The sequence below is a fragment of the Coregonus lavaretus genome (assembly GCF_964263955.1).
Source record: "Coregonus lavaretus genome assembly, chromosome: 2".
NCBI lineage: Eukaryota > Metazoa > Chordata > Actinopteri > Salmoniformes > Salmonidae > Coregonus > Coregonus lavaretus.
This window is the reverse complement of record NC_139989.1, coordinates 15,682,817-15,698,699: the sequence shown is the minus strand read 5'-3', so window position 1 is coordinate 15,698,699 and position 15,883 is coordinate 15,682,817. Positions and strand designations below refer to the sequence as shown.

The 15,883-nt window shown below is 42.1% G+C and overlaps 1 protein-coding gene across 1 annotated transcript in view; it reads right to left on the bottom strand.

Annotated features, from left to right (window-relative positions):
- Positions 1-502: 502 nt before the first annotated feature.
- LOC311102932 (cadherin-7-like) overlaps positions 503-15,883 on the bottom strand; it is a gene marked incomplete at both ends in the record, with an annotated part of 130,456 nt that continues 115,075 nt past the window's right edge. Inside the window, 3 exons of the mRNA XM_084144424.1 lie at positions 503-1,017; positions 4,655-4,906; positions 8,962-9,079. Of these exons, the coding sequence (XP_084000550.1) occupies positions 503-1,017; positions 4,655-4,906; positions 8,962-9,079 (885 nt within the window). The remainder of the gene's footprint in view (positions 1,018-4,654; positions 4,907-8,961; positions 9,080-15,883) is intronic.

Genomic DNA, 15,883 nt, shown 5'->3' with positions numbered 1-15,883 from the left:
AAAACATTGACACTCTTGAGGACTTTCAAATGAATAGTTGAGTGACTACTCTACTGATTAGCCGCCGGGGACCGAGCACTTTAGCAGAAAGTGTCTTTTTTTAAATTTATTTTATTTTTACAAAAAGAGCAAGGGAATGCATCAAAACAAGACTGCTGGGTCTGTGCCCATCACAGGAATGAGAGAACAGGTGCCTCCACATAAATATACTGTAGCCTACCACATACACAGTCGATTGCTGGACCCCAGCCCAACTTTGAAACCTTTTAATGTTTTTGCTCACAAGGTTTCCTTTTCAGTCAAAACTTGCCAAGTCACCCTTTTTGAAAATCCAAAATCCAAGGCAAGTAAACAAACCAAACCTTTTAAGTCAAGATGTTTTTCCTTTCTCACTTTTGTTCTCTCAGACTCTCACACCCTTGACTTTGGCAGATTAGTTGTTATTTTAATTTTTTTATCACAATACATTACTATTGTTGATTTTTGTTCAGGAAAATGTTGGCTATGAGAACACGTTGTTGCCGTCGCCGTACAGGTCGGCTAGCTTTTTGAAACGCGGCCCCCAGTTGCTGAGATAGTCGTAGTTCTGCTCTGAGTCTGTACTTAGTGACTCCAGGGAGCTTAACGACTCAGCTACCGAACCATTCCCCTCGAAGGCATATGTCTGCAAAGAGTCATATGGCGGAGCTGACGGATCAACATCTGCGTCCTTTAGCCGGTCCCAAATGAACTCTCGGAACACCACGTTGTCCGGCAGGGTCTTGTAGACGGGAAACGAGGAGGAGGATGTCGGGTAGGGGAAGAAGGTGGGGGTGTCAGGGGTGACGTCTCGCCGGACCTTGGGGTCTCTGATGACGTTGAGGTTGCGGAGGGCCACCATGTCGAAGGCCTCCGTGTCCTCCTCTCCTCCACCTTCGTCGTCGTAGCGGACGATGTTCTCCCTCACGTCCCTCTCCTCCTCCAGGATCAAGGGCTCCTTTTTCCTCCGACGCATCGACACAATCAGCAGCACCATCACTGAACAAGGGAAGAGAAGAGTCTGGGTCAATGTTTATTCACCAGCAGCATTAGCATACTTGCAATGACCTATTGTTATTCAATATAAAGGCACAGTACATTTGGATGATAAATCTACGTAAAATAATAGCCCATATTTGATGAATGTGAAATTAAAATGTTGAAACAGTTCAGATGAATATGTCCTTGCATCAATACATTTCTCTCCTACATCCTCCATTTTGCACACCACTTCCAAAATGACAGAAAACTTCCCGTAACCGGAATTTCTGAACTTCCAGGCGCCCCTCTCCAATCCCTGGTCCCATATATTATTGCTGAAAATAACTCTCCACACCGAAGCAAACTGGCAAATGTCTAATGATCCTTCATCCATCAATGTCGCACTGGTGCCAGTGAAATATCACACTGTGGGACCATATTTCTTCCCTTTGCTGCGTCTGGCTTCCGCAGGCTAGAGAGAAGGGCCTGGGAAAGCGAAGGCAAACACCGCTTCACACCTCGTAATAAGAGAGCAAATGGAGAAGATGGAAGGGGTGGGGCTGTTACATAAATGGCTCGGGGAGACGCTGATGAATGGAGAGCCTTCTGACTGCTGTTTGGTGACTGGCTTTCTGAATGCATGGCTCTAATAGCTACAGTGTGCTACTACTCAACCATGGTTTAATCTGTCAATACCACTGGTCTGTTGCCCTCACTACTGCTACTACCGCTGGCCATGATTTGGAATGTTGATATCATTTTCTATGCGTGTAATTGTATAGCTTTTGTGAAATTCTATGTTGAAAGATGACACATCCCTTGGAATCTACGAGGTGAATAGTATATTGGTTTGCCTCTGATTGTATAGTTGCTTAAAGCTCTCCAGATTCCATTCAGTTCGGTAATGCTTTTCCAGATTAATCATGATATGGCGGCACATTGAAAGAGAATATCTTCATTGCTTTCCAGCAAAGCTTTTAGGGTTGAATACCTAGAAGACGCTATGCTGTGCGTCATCATCACATACTGGGTGTTGGCCAGGAGCCAATCATGCCTTACGAGTGGCTGTAGGAAGATGGCTGAGCATACAAAAGAACCCACTGTGACAGTCATCAAGTGGCTTCAATACAATGACCACCACACTGGACATTATTCAGCCAGCCTTCATATAAATAAATACCCTCTTTATAGTGGATCTACACTGTATAGATGCAGATGGCAAATCAAAAACAACCTGGATTTGCTGTAATTCAATTGTTTAAAAGATCCATCAAGCACAATCAATACTGTGCAAGCAGAGTTTTCTGTGCTGCCCTGGCTCTCCTTGGTAGTGTACATCGTTATAATGAACTGAAGCAAAACGCCCCCTCCTCATCATCACCACTCTGCCTCTCCTCTAGCTTGCTTAGCTCTGTCAAAACCTCAGGCTGATTATTCACTGCCTGTGTCACTTACAAACCACAAACCTCCCATATTTCTGCATAATTATAAAGACAACTACATTCTGATGACAAAAGGACTAATGGACACATCATTATGAGGACAATATGTCTTATGGAGACAATGTTTATGTCAATAAAATTATACATTTGGTGTATTGCCTATACTCAACTACTGTTAACACAACAGTAGTTGTGTTAATCATCACTAAATCAATCAGTAAGTCATATATACACGAGTAGCTGGGACTGTGGTCCTCTACTTTTTCATATTCAGGCAAATTCAGACAGAGTGGCCAGGGTAGTGAGACAATCATTCGGTTTGAGTGACAATAGTCATGGCAACAGACGTCTGGCGCTGAGGGGGTGCTACTTAAAAGCCATAATTGGTCGTGTCTGACAGTACGCATCACCTGACCCGCACCGCAAAAAATAAAAAGTTGCTAAATCGTTTCAAATAATGACTTGCCAACTTTCTTTTGCAGTGTCAATGTGACTATGACCATGGGGACATTCATCTCCAAAAAGGATTTAGATTAAGGCTAAAAATCTGTGGGAAGAAATATATAATATTTTGAGGCTGTACAACTTAGTGGAAGACATAGAGGACATGTCTTCTAAATGATAACAGTAGATGTGTTACTTAAATGTCATACGGACCTAAAATTAATGACAGTCCAGTTTAATAGAAAAACAGTACATAGCCACCCACAACCACACACACAATAGTCACACATAACCATATGGTAGGTAAGTGAGCTGGTGAGTGGTTGAAACTCATGGACATTGTGAAGAGGGCTCTTATCAATCAACAAAGAAAACAGGTTGGTACATCTCAAGGAGTTGCTGTTCAATTTTCACATGCGATCTTAGCCACCCGTCATTATAGCTACTCTACTCAGTGATGAAAGATGAATAGAAGTTGTTGGTGTGGGGATGGAGTCCCTACTTTTCTTTGATGAGAGAGAGAAGAGCGAGAGAAAGAGAGATTGTGAAGTCTGTTCTGCTCTACTACGGCTGGAGGACACCTGTGCTGACAGCACCTGAGGATGACAGCAGCAGCACCTCTGGTCTTTTTCTGAGCTCTCCTCTCAACCAAAACAATGCAATCACACGCAATCACATCCCCAATTACAGCAGCGCAGATTGAAATAGGCCTTGATGGAGGCACACAAGATCTGGGAGCCAGGACGGGAAGGGTTGTGCACAGGGTGTTAATGCAAGGGGGGGGGGGGGGGTTGGAGGAGGGTCGAACAGGGAGAAGGGGAATGGGATAGAAGAGAAGGAGAAGTGGATGATAGAGAGAATGGAGTAGAAGGAGACTAAGTTAAGCAGCACAGACAAGGACACGTGAGCCCACGGACAGCGCATGCACGCAGACACACACACAGACACAGAAACAGGCTTGGACTGGAGGCCATTCATTCTAAGCCTGAGGCCTGGGGCCATGGAGTCTTTTCATTAGCAATGCTGGGTTCAGAGCCCCGTCACTACGTCTTTCCCGTGTTGCTCTTTTCAATCTCTCATTCATTACAAAAAGTATTCTCCTTAGCAATACAAATTAAGCACATTTTTGCGAATTTAAATGAAAGTGAGTTTTGGCTGACCCTATCAAAAAACCAAAATGTTTGTTATTGTATATCCTATTTAGACTCCATTTCAGCGTTTAATTAAGTTTGCCAGCGCATTAAAGTATTCTTCTGACTGTGCTCTGATGTGGTATAAAAACCCTGTCTCTGGACTTCATGGGCAATCATTTGTGAGGGTTCGCTGCTGCATTTTCTTTGTTGCTAAGTTAATTAAATCTAAGTGGAATCATTAATAACAAACGCTCATAGCAAATGTGACTAGTGTTATCATCATGAGAGACACACATCAAAAACCCAGGTACAGTCAAAACCAGCCCAAAATTGAGAATCCTATACCCATATCCTGCCCCTATACCCACAAAGACATTACCATATCTACACACAAAATGTACAATCACATTAGTAAGTTCTTTATTTTTATTTTTATGATCATTCAAGAACTGAAGACAACATAAGAATGTGCATTTGTGCAGGTTTGCACAGAATATAGGATTGCATAGCAAATTGATAGGTTAAACATTGCTCCAGGCATGGTGAAGATATGTTGACCTATGTAGACCTGTGAAGAATCTGTGTATCTCAAACATGCACACTGTCTCCAGTAGTTGACATTATGGTTGTTCTTACCCAGGAGTGTAATGATGCAGCCCAGAATGGCGACAAGGGCCCCTGTACTGAGGCCGGCAGGAAGTGTGTACGCCACGACCCCACACGATTGGGCTACGCCGTCCGAGTCACAGTCACACACGCTCACTGATAGGGTGTTGGTGCTACTGAGTGCGGGGCTTCCACTGTCTACGATCAACACAGGCAGTTGGTACAGCACCTGCTCCCGTCTCCGGAACCCTCCACGTTTCGTTACGATGGACGCTGTGTTGTCTGGAAGGGAGGAGCATGATGAACCAGATCAGTCAGGAAGAAGGAAGAAGGGGAAGAGTATGAGATCAAATCCTGCACAGTCCTGATACAAGCTGATATAGTACATTGTCTATATTAGGACAGCATACAGACTGAATGATTTATATAATCTACATACAGTATTTCATTAACTGTGGTATAACAATCAGTGTATACTGTTACTATATACACTGAACAAAAATGTGAACACAACATGTAAAGTGTTGGTCCCGTTTCACGAGCTGAAATAAAAGATACCAGAAAGTTTCCATACGCACAAAAAGCTTATTTCTCTCAAATGTTGTGCACAAATTTGTTTACATCCCTGTTAGTGAGCATTTCTCCTTTGCCAAGATAATCCATCCATCTGACAGGTGTGACATATCAAGAAGCTGATTGAACAGCATGATCATTACATAGATCATCAAGGACATCAACCACCCGAGCCACTGCCTGTTCACTCTGCTATCATCCAGAAGGCGAGGTCAGTACAGGTGCATCAAAGCTGGGACCGAGAGACTGAAAAACAGCTTCTATCTGAAGGCCATCAGACTGTTAAATAGCCATCACTAGCACATTAGAGGCTGCTGCCTATAGACATAGACTAGAAATCACTGGCCACTTTAAGAAATGGAACATTAGTCACTTTAATAATATTTACATATCTTGCATTACTCATCTCATATGTATATACTGTATTCTATACTATTCTACTGTATCTTAGTCCATGCCGCTCTGTCATTGCTCGTCCATGTATATATTCTTAATTCCATTCTTACTTAGATTTGTGTTTTGGGTATATGTTGTGAAATTGTTAGATATTACTTGTTAGATATTACTGCACTGTCGGAGCTAGAAGCACAAGCATTTCGCTACACCCGCAATAGCATCTGCTAAACACATGTACAGTGAGCTCCATAATTCATTGGACAGTGACCATTGTTTTGTTATTTTGGTTCTGTACTCTAGCACTTTGAGTTTGAAAGGATACAATGACAATGAGCGTGAAGTGCAGACTGTCAGCTTTAATTTGAGGGTATTTTCATACATATCGGATGAACCGTTTAGAAATGACAGCACCTTTTGTACATGGTCCCCCCATTTTAAGGTACTACAAGTATTTGTTAAATTGGCTTCACAAATGTGTGTCGTTAGGCAGGTGTATTCATTTGTGTCGTTAGTGAATGCAGGAGAGCTGTTGATGAATAGTAATGATTCTAGACGTTGCTATTGCCTTTGGAGGTTGTTATTGGGGTGTGACAACATGAGGAAGACAGCAGTGTCGATGCAAATGAAGTTGGCCGTCATAAGGCTCAGAAATGAAAATCAATAATTCAGGAACATTGCAAAAACCCTGGCCATGCCCAAGTCAACAGTTTTGTTCATCATTAACAAGAAAAAAACAACCGGTGAACTCAATTATGTCAAAAGACCCGGTAGACAGAGGAAGACCACTGTAGTGGATGACCGGAGAATACTCTCTATGGTGAAGAAAAAACCCCTGATAACAGCCCAACAGATCAAAAACACTCTCCTGGATGCAGGTGTAGATGTGTCAAAGTCTACCATATGCAGAAGACTACACCAGCAGGACTACAGAGGGTACACTACAAGATGCAAACCACTGATAAGCCTGAAGAACAGAAAGGCAAGATTATAGTTTGCTAAAAAGCACCTAAAAGAGCCCCAAGAGTTCTGGAAAGAAGTATTGTGGACAGATGAGACAAAGATTAACATGTACCAGAGTGATGGAAAGACAAAAGTGTGGAGAAAAAAAAGAAATGCCCATGATCCAAAGCATACCACCTCATCCATGAAACATGGTGGAGGGGGTGTTATGGCTTGGGCCTGTATGGCTGCCAGTGGAACAGGCTCACTTGTCTTCATCGATGATGTGACTGCAGACAGAAGTAGAACAATGAATTCTGAAGTCTACATAAATATTTTATCTGCTCAGATAAAACCAAATGCCTCCAAACTCATTGGACGGCACTTAATCATGCAACAAGACAATGACCCTAAACATACTGCTAGAGCAACAAAGGGGTTTTTGATGGCCAAAAAGTGGAGAATCCTTGACTGGCCGAGTCAATCACCAGATCTGAATTCAATTGAACATGCATTTGACATGCTGAAGAGGAGACTTAAGGCAATAAGTCCCCGAAACAAGCAGGAACTGAAGATGGCTGCAGTACAGGCCTGGCAGAGCATCACCAGGGAAGATACCCAGCGTCTGGTGATGGCGATGCATCGCAGACTTCAAGCAGTCATTGCATGCAAAGGATATGCGACCAAATATTAACAATGATTACTTTATTCTACATTATGTTAAACTGTCCAATGTTTTTTGATGCCCGAAAATGGGGGGGACCATGTACAAAAGCTTCTATAATTCGTAAACGGTTCATCCGATATGTATGAAAATACCCTCAAATTAAAGCTGACAGTCTGCACTTCACCCTCATTGTCATTGTATCCTTTCAAACTCAAAGTGCTAGAGTAGAGAACCAAAATAACAAAAGAATGGTCACTGTCCAATGAATTATGGACCTCACTGTATGTGTAAGTTATTTGGCTACTTTAGTTGTGATATAAACCTTATCAAAACATATAGGCCTATGGGCTAGGCTACATGAGGTGTGTGACTATGATTTGGAAAATGTCACACAAAAAAAAGCATGGCAACAGCTGGGCATCATTCACAAGTGATAATATATCATTCACAAGTGATAGGCTAATATTGTCACCCATCACACTATTCTTGATTTAATCTTGTCTTTACATATACTAAATAATATATGTGTGAATTTTGTTTTGATTTAGAATGGACCATTATCATGCACCTTTCTCGAAACACCTGCAGGATCGTGGGGCCTAGCTACCCAGGCCCACCCATGGCTGCGCCCCTGCCCAGTCATGTGAAATTCATAGATTAGGGCCTAATGAATTTATTTCAATTGACTGATTTCCTTCTATGAACAGTAAAGTCTTTGAAATTGTTGCATATTTTTGTTCAGTATATATGAAATGCTGTATCTCACAGATGACGTTGTCAATTGGTCATTTGCATGAATACATATGGTACAGCACCAGCTACAGCGACTAGTTTTGTAGTTTGTTTTATGTGCCATTATGTTCTCTTTTCATTCACAAAGAGAATACAAGAAAATCAACAGATGGAGCCAATAATTAATATAAGTAAGATATCAAAGATATTCCATTCTCTTCTATGCCACCTGTTGAGAAATTACATTGTTGGTTTGATTTACAAATTTAGCAATGAAATATGAATCATAACAAGTGAGGAATAGAAGTCCAGACAATATTTACAGAGGAGGAAAATATTTTGTGCAAATGGGCATGAAACCATTAAAGATTAAATTATACTTTCAAATTGGGTCATGACATTTCAAAACCTGTTTTTGCCTCCACACTTCTAAACCTGCATTAACATTCATGGATATTCCTATCCATAAAATGGATTTAAAGGTGAAACAAACATGAATAAGCCATCAGAATCATTCTCAGAAAGTTTGTTTCAGCAACTACTATCTCCTGAGTGGCGCAGTGGTCTAAGGCACTGCATCGCAGTGCTAGCTGTGCCACTAGAGATCCTGGTTCGAATCCAGGCTCTGTCGTAGCTGGCCGTGACCGGAAGACCCATGGGGTGGTGCACAATTGGCCCAGGGTAGGGGAGGGAATGGCTGGCAGGGATGTAGCTCAGTTGGTAGGTGGGCTGGATTCCCACGGGGGGCCAGTATGAAAAATTAAAAAAGTAATGTATGCACTGACAAACTGTAAGTCGCTCTGGATAAGAGCGTCTGCTAAATGACTTGAATGTACTATCAATCGAAAAGGTCTTGAAATGTGAAGAAAACAAGAAAAACTTCTCAATCCATACTTGCAGTACTGTTATGGCCATGGTTGACCCTGGATTTACAGACCTTACACTCTAATCCCTTTTGATTTAAAATTTTCCTCACATTCTTCTCTGTTGTGAGTTAATTGGTGTACTTTGACGAGGAGAAAACACCTACCTTTGTTGTCTCTGAGAGTGAAGTTGGAGTTGCCAGCCACAGATGCAGCCAAGGCAAAGTAAAAGCGATGACCACTGGGAGGCTCGTCCTTGTCCACAGCACTGATGGTCTGGATGACCTGTACAACACATAACCACTCTGTGTCACACCCTGATCTGTTTCACCTGTCTTGTGCTTGTCTCCACCCCCCACCAGGTGGCTCCCATTTTCCCCATTATTCCCTGTGTATTTATACCTGCGTTTTCTGTTTGTCTGTTGCCAGTTAGTCTTGTCTTGCCAAGTCTTAGCAGCGTGGTTTCCCATTTTCCAGTCGCTCTAGTTTCTGATTTCTAGTCCTCCTGGTTCTGACCATTCTGCCTGCCCTGACCCTGACTGCCGTTCTGTCCCTTATTCACGCTGCCTTGGACTATGGACCTCTGCCTGCCCTTGACCTGCTGTCTGCCCCCTGTCTTGTAATAAACATCTGAGATTCAAATGGTTTGCCTCCTGTGTCTGGATCTGGGTCTTATCCTGAGTCGTGTTACTATGATTGTACGGTACATGGAACACACAACCACTCTGATTGGCTGGACCCTTAATGACAACCCCAAATTGTGAAGCTGATTGGTTGATTGATTGATTAATGCAAATTATTAATTGGTTGGGGCTAAGTCCATAGCCACCGTTTCTTTGTTTTATTCCGGAATATCCATAATAATTAACTGTGCTGGTTGAACATGGTGAATTGCTATGCCTTCACATGTTTGGATTAATTTACAAACTAGCATAAATCTCTCTTAACACAAGGCCAAGGCAATAGAGTGAGTAAATTGGTGCAAATAAACTTGATTTAGATTTATGAAATATTTATTTTATAATGTTGGCTACTTATCACTTGCAGTAAGTGCTTATTTGGCAAGAGGAGCTACTGCAGCTTTTTAGGGATGAGAAAAAAGCTATGGAATCGATTTTCTCAGTAAAACAAATCATATAGTCTATTTTCTTCTCAGGTTACAATGTAGGGACAACTTAGCAATGCCAATGCCAGGTGTGTCAAACAGGAGGAGGTCCAATCTGGCCCGCGGGTGTTTTGAGTAAAACAGTTGAATATTATATATATACTGTATATATATTACATTTTTGGAAGAAAATACATTTTGGCGGAAAACAAACTCAATATACAAAAATTACTAAAACCAAATTGAAACTGTGTAGAAATTATAATGGACCTACATTAATACAATTTATTGACTGTCTCTTTTTAAGCCAATGTGTCTCATCTTGTCTTCACTGACATTTTCAGCCTATCCCTGACCGTCTGTAATACCTACATGTTTTAAGCAGACCACCATAGTCCCTGTGCCCAAGAACGCCAAGGTAACCTGTCTGAATGACTATCACATCTGTAGCAAAGAAATGCTTTGAAGGGCTGGTCATGGCTCACATCAACACCATCATCCCAGACACCCTGGACCCACTCCAATTCGCATACCGCCCCAACAGATCTACAGATGACGCAATCTCTATTGCACTCCAAACTGCCCTTTCCCACTGGGACAAAAGGAATACCTATGTGAGAATAATCACCAAAATGAAAGCTAGACAGTCAGGGAGCATCGATAGAGGATTTTTAAAAATGTGTATGTTGATGCCGAGGAAACATAACACATTTTCAGTGTGGCCCTCCGAACGGATCTTTTGAAGAAACATTTTGTAGGTTTTACCCTCCTATCTCTTCTTCATTGAGAATAAAAACAGCTTTAGCTGAAGAGGATGGAGGGAAAATGTGTTATCTGTTGTACCAGATACTGAATTATGTCAATAAAGCAAAACACATTGCCACATAAACCTATATCCACTAGCATAACTCCTCATAAACCAACATTTGACATGTAAAATATCTGCTTATATCCATAGCCACAGGAAGATGTTTGGAGGTGGGGGTGCTGTGGGGGTGCAGACGACTATATTGGTCCGCTAATACAGGACTAGTAAAGGCCCAGTGCACTACTTTTGTGAATTATTATTATTTTTAAATAAATGTTTTATTTTCTTTGTTGATTTAGATTTTTCAGGGGGTGCTGCAGCACCCTCAGCACCCCTACTTCCCGTGGCTATGCTTATATCTAAGTACAATAAACTAACATTTAGCTTAACAAACTCGACACAGACTTGTGTAAACACCAGCATTATGTAGCAGTCTATGTCTGGTGCTTCTCTAAGTGGCCACATCCCCATGTCCAGTTGCAATATGAGATCCAACTGCTCTGTGAGAGCTAGGATACATCCCAAACGACACCCTATTCCTAATATAGTCAGAGGCTCCCTATTGCACTCCACGCTACCCTTTCCCACTGGGACAAAAGGAATACCTATGTGAGAATGCTGTTCATTCACTACAGCTTAGAGTTCAATACCATAGTGCCCTCCAAGCTCATCACTAAGCTAAGGACCCTGGGACTGAACACCTCCCTCTGCAACTGGATCTTGGATTTCCTGACAGGCCGTCCCAGGAGGTGGGGGTAGGCAACAACACGTCCGCCACGCTAACCATCAACACAGGCGCCCCTCAGGGCTTAGTCCCCTCCTGTACTCCCTGTTCACCAATGACTGTGTGGCCGTGCACGACTCCAACATCATCATTAAGTTTGCCAACGACACAACAATGGTAGGCCTGATCACCGACGACGATGAGACAGCCTATAGGGAGGAGGTCAGAGACCTCAACGTCAACAAGACAAAGGAGCTGATCATGGACTACAGGAAATGGAAGGCAGAGCACGCCCCCATTCACATCGACGAGGCTATAGTGAAGCTGGTCGAGAGCTTCAAGTTCCTCGGTATCCACAGCACTAAGGATCTATCATGGTTCAAACACACCAACACAGTCGTGAAGAGGCCACAAAAATGGAAACTGTTCCCTCAGATCCTCAAAAGGTTCTACAGCTGCACCATTGAGAGCATCTTGACTGGTTGCATCACAGCTTGGTATGGCAACTGCTTGACATCCGACCACAAGGCGCTACAGAGGGTAATGAGGATGGCCCAGTACATCAATGGGACCGATGTCTATGCCATCCAGGACATCTATACCAGGCGGTGTCAGAGGAAGGCCCTAAAAATTGTCAAAGACTCCAGCCACCCAAGTCATAGGCTGTTCTCTCTGCTACCACACGGCAAGCGGTACCGATGCACCAAGTCTGGAACCAACAGGACCCTGAACATAGGCTATCCCAAAGCCGCAAGTCCGCTAAATACAGTAGTTAGTTAAATAGTTAATCAAATAGCTACCCGGACTATCTGCATTGACCCTTTTTGCACAAACTGTTTTTTTGACTCATCACACATGCTGCTACTACTGTTATCGTTACTCATTGTGTATCTATTATTACGTGTTTTACTTTTATATTATTTCTCTATTGTCTTTCTCTCCACATTGTTGGGAAGCATTAAAGCATTTCACCGTTATTCCACACCTGTTTACAAAGCATGTGACAAATAACATTTTATTTGATAATTATTTATAAAAATATCTGTCAGTGGTATTTTGCGGAGAGGGCACACTGACTGGACCAGGCAAGGAGTACGCCCCCCCCCCCCCCCCCCCCCCCCCCAGCATTTGATTTGATTTTAGCTGGCGTTGATGGACAGGACTCGCAGGAGGTATGTTTTGTAAATTAATTTAATCAAGCTACACTATATATACAAAAGTATGTTGACACCCCTTCTAATTAGTGGATTTGGCTATTTCAGCCACACCCGTTGTTGACAAGTGTTTAACATCGAGCACACAGCCATGCAATCTCCATAGACAAACACTGGCAGTAGAATTATCTTACTGAAGAGCTCAGTGACTTTCAACGTGGCACCGTCATAGCATGCCACCTTTCCAACAAGTTAGTTCGTCAAAGAAAGCCTTCCCAGAAGAGTGGAGGCTGTTATAGCAGCAAAGGTGGGACAAACTCCATATTAATTCCCATGATTTTGGAATGAGATGTTCGACAAGCAGGTGTCCACATACTTTTGTGGTGTATATAGCCAATTGATTCCTTATTGATGAATAAATAAAACATAATGTTTTGTTGTTTCTCTGTAATACTAGCCACCTAGCAATTTTATGAAGTTGGCTTTAACTAGCCAGTTAGATAGGTTTCCAATCTCCCAACCTCATAACTAGCTACACAAAAAAAGGTGTAGAACCATACAGTGTTCTTTGTTTTTTCCCCATAGGGGACCCTTTTTGGTGCTGGGCAGAAACCTTTGCAGAGGGTTCCATCTAGAACCCTCTATGTAGGGTTCTTCAAAGAACCCCCTATATAGGGTTCTTCAAAGAACCCCCTACATAGGGTTCTGCCTAGAACCCTCTATGAAGGGTTCTACCGAGAACCCTTTAATTTTTGGAGGGTTCTTCCTAGAACCCTCTATGAAAGGTTCCATCAGCCTTATTAGCCTTTAAAATTATATGACAATGCATTACGTAAATCATAAGGCCTTTATTTGAAGGCTTAATTATACCCTAACACAGCGGTGTTAGACATCTCATGGTTTACAGGCTACATCAGGCCTGCAAGTCAAATTATGCTAGCTTGCAAAGTGATGTGTAATTCCTATTGGAATCCAGCCAGAGTTAGGATATCCAACAAGTGGACATTTTAATCACCTACAACATGCATTCAGAATGACCACCAGGGTAAGGAAGACTGAATACAGAGACTACCTCAATCATCTGAACTGGAACAACCATCTTAGTAACTGGTACAATAAATCCAATTACTAACAGATTGGATTTGTTTAGAAAACTGAATGATATTTATCTTTGTGTAGCATAAAATTAATCAACTAAGCAATGTACACGCAAAAACATAGTTTTTATTATTACAGTAAAACAAACAATTTTGAAAATCTCCCTGCAATAGAGCATGCTGGGAAATATTATATATGGTTCTATGTAGAACCCTTCTTGCCTTCCAAAGAATCCTTCTTGCCTTCCAAAGAACCATAAAATAAAACTTTCTTCCAAGATGTTTAAGGTTCTAGGTAGAACCATTTGCCTTACAAAGAACCACTGTCTTCCGAAAAGGGTTCTTCTCATCAAAACAGTTCTTGGTAGAACCCTATCCCTCCGCAAAGAACCCTTTTGGAGCCCTTTTTTCTAAGAGTGTACAAAGCCATTTCAGGCTATCAATCAAGTTAGAGTAGCTTGTCTAACTGTCTTAGCTGGCATGCCTGCAATTAATTACGCAAGCAATTACTAAATGTACTGAATAAGACACATTCCTTTCAATCTTTTATTCAGATTTTAGCAGAGATGCAGAGAAGCATATTTTGTTTCTTTAAAAAAAGAACCACCAGTCAGGAGGATACAGACAGCTCAAGAGGTATGCTTAGATACAGTGGGGGGAAAAAGTATTTAGTCAGCCACCAATTGTGCAAGTTCTCCCACTTAAAAAGATGAGAGCGGCCTGTAATTTTTATCATAGGTACATGTCAACTATGACAGACAAATTGAGAGAAAAAAAATCCTGAAAATCACATTGTAGGATTTTTTATGAATTTATTTGCAAATTATGGTGGAAAATAAGTATTTGGTCACCTACAAACAAGCAAGATTTCTGGCTCTCACAGACCTGTAACTTCTTCTTTAAGAGGCTCCTCTGTCCTCCACTCGTTACCTGTATTAATGGCACCTGTTTGAACTTGTTATCAGTATAAAAGACACCTGTCCACAACCTCAAACAGTCACACTCCAAACTCCACTATGGCCAAGACCAAAGAGCTGTCAAAGGACACCAGAAACAAAATTGTAGACCTGCACCAGGCTGGGAAGACTGAATCTGCAATAGGTAAGCAGCTTGGTTTGAAGAAATCAACTGTGGGAGCAATTATTAGGAAATGGAAGACATACAAGACCACTGATAATCTCCCTCGATCTGGGGCTCCACGCAAGATCTCACCCCGTGGGGTCAAAATGATCACAAGATGGGTGAGCAAAAATCCCAGAACCACACGAGGGGACCTAGTGAATGACCTGCAGAGAGCTGGGAGCAAAGTAACAAAGCCTACCATCAGTAACACACTACGCCGCCAGGGACTCAAATCCTGCAGTGCTGCATTTGGATGATCCAGAAGAGGATTGGGAGAATGTCATATGGTCAGATGAAACCAAAATAGAACTTTTTGGTAAAAACTCAACTCATCGTGTTTGGAGGACAAAGAATGCTGAGTTGCATCCAAAGAACACCATACCTACTGTGAAGCATGGGGGTGGAAACATCATGCTTTGGGGCTGTTTTTCTGCAAAGGGACCAGGACGACTGATCCGTGTAAAGGAAAGAATGAATGGGACCATGTATCATGAGATTTTGAGTGAAAACCTCCTTCCATCAGCAAGGGCATTGAAGATGAAACGTGGCTGGGTCTTTCAGCATGACAATGATCCCAAACACACCGCCCGGGCAACGAAGGAGTGGCTTCGTAAGAAGCATTTCAAGGTCCTGGAGTGGCCTAGCCAGTCTCCAGATCTCAACCCCATAGAAAATCTTTGGAGGGAGTTGAAAGTCTGTGTTGCCCAGCGACAGCCCCAAAACATCACTGCTCTAGAGGAGATCTGCATGGAGGAATGGGCCAAAATACCAGCAACCTTGTGTGAAAACCTTGTGAAGACTTACAGAAAACGTTTGACCTGTGTCATTGCCAACAAAGGGTATATAACAAAGTATTGAGAAACTTTTGTTATTGACCAAATACTTATTTTCCACCATAATTTGCAAATAAATTCATAAAAAATCCTACAATGTGATTTTCTGGATTTTTTTCCCTCATTTTGTCTGTCATAGTTGACGTCTACCTATGATGAAAATTACAGGCCTCTCTCATCTTTTTAAGTGGGAGAACTTGCACAATTGGTGGCTGACTAAATACTTTTTCCCCCCCACTGTATGCA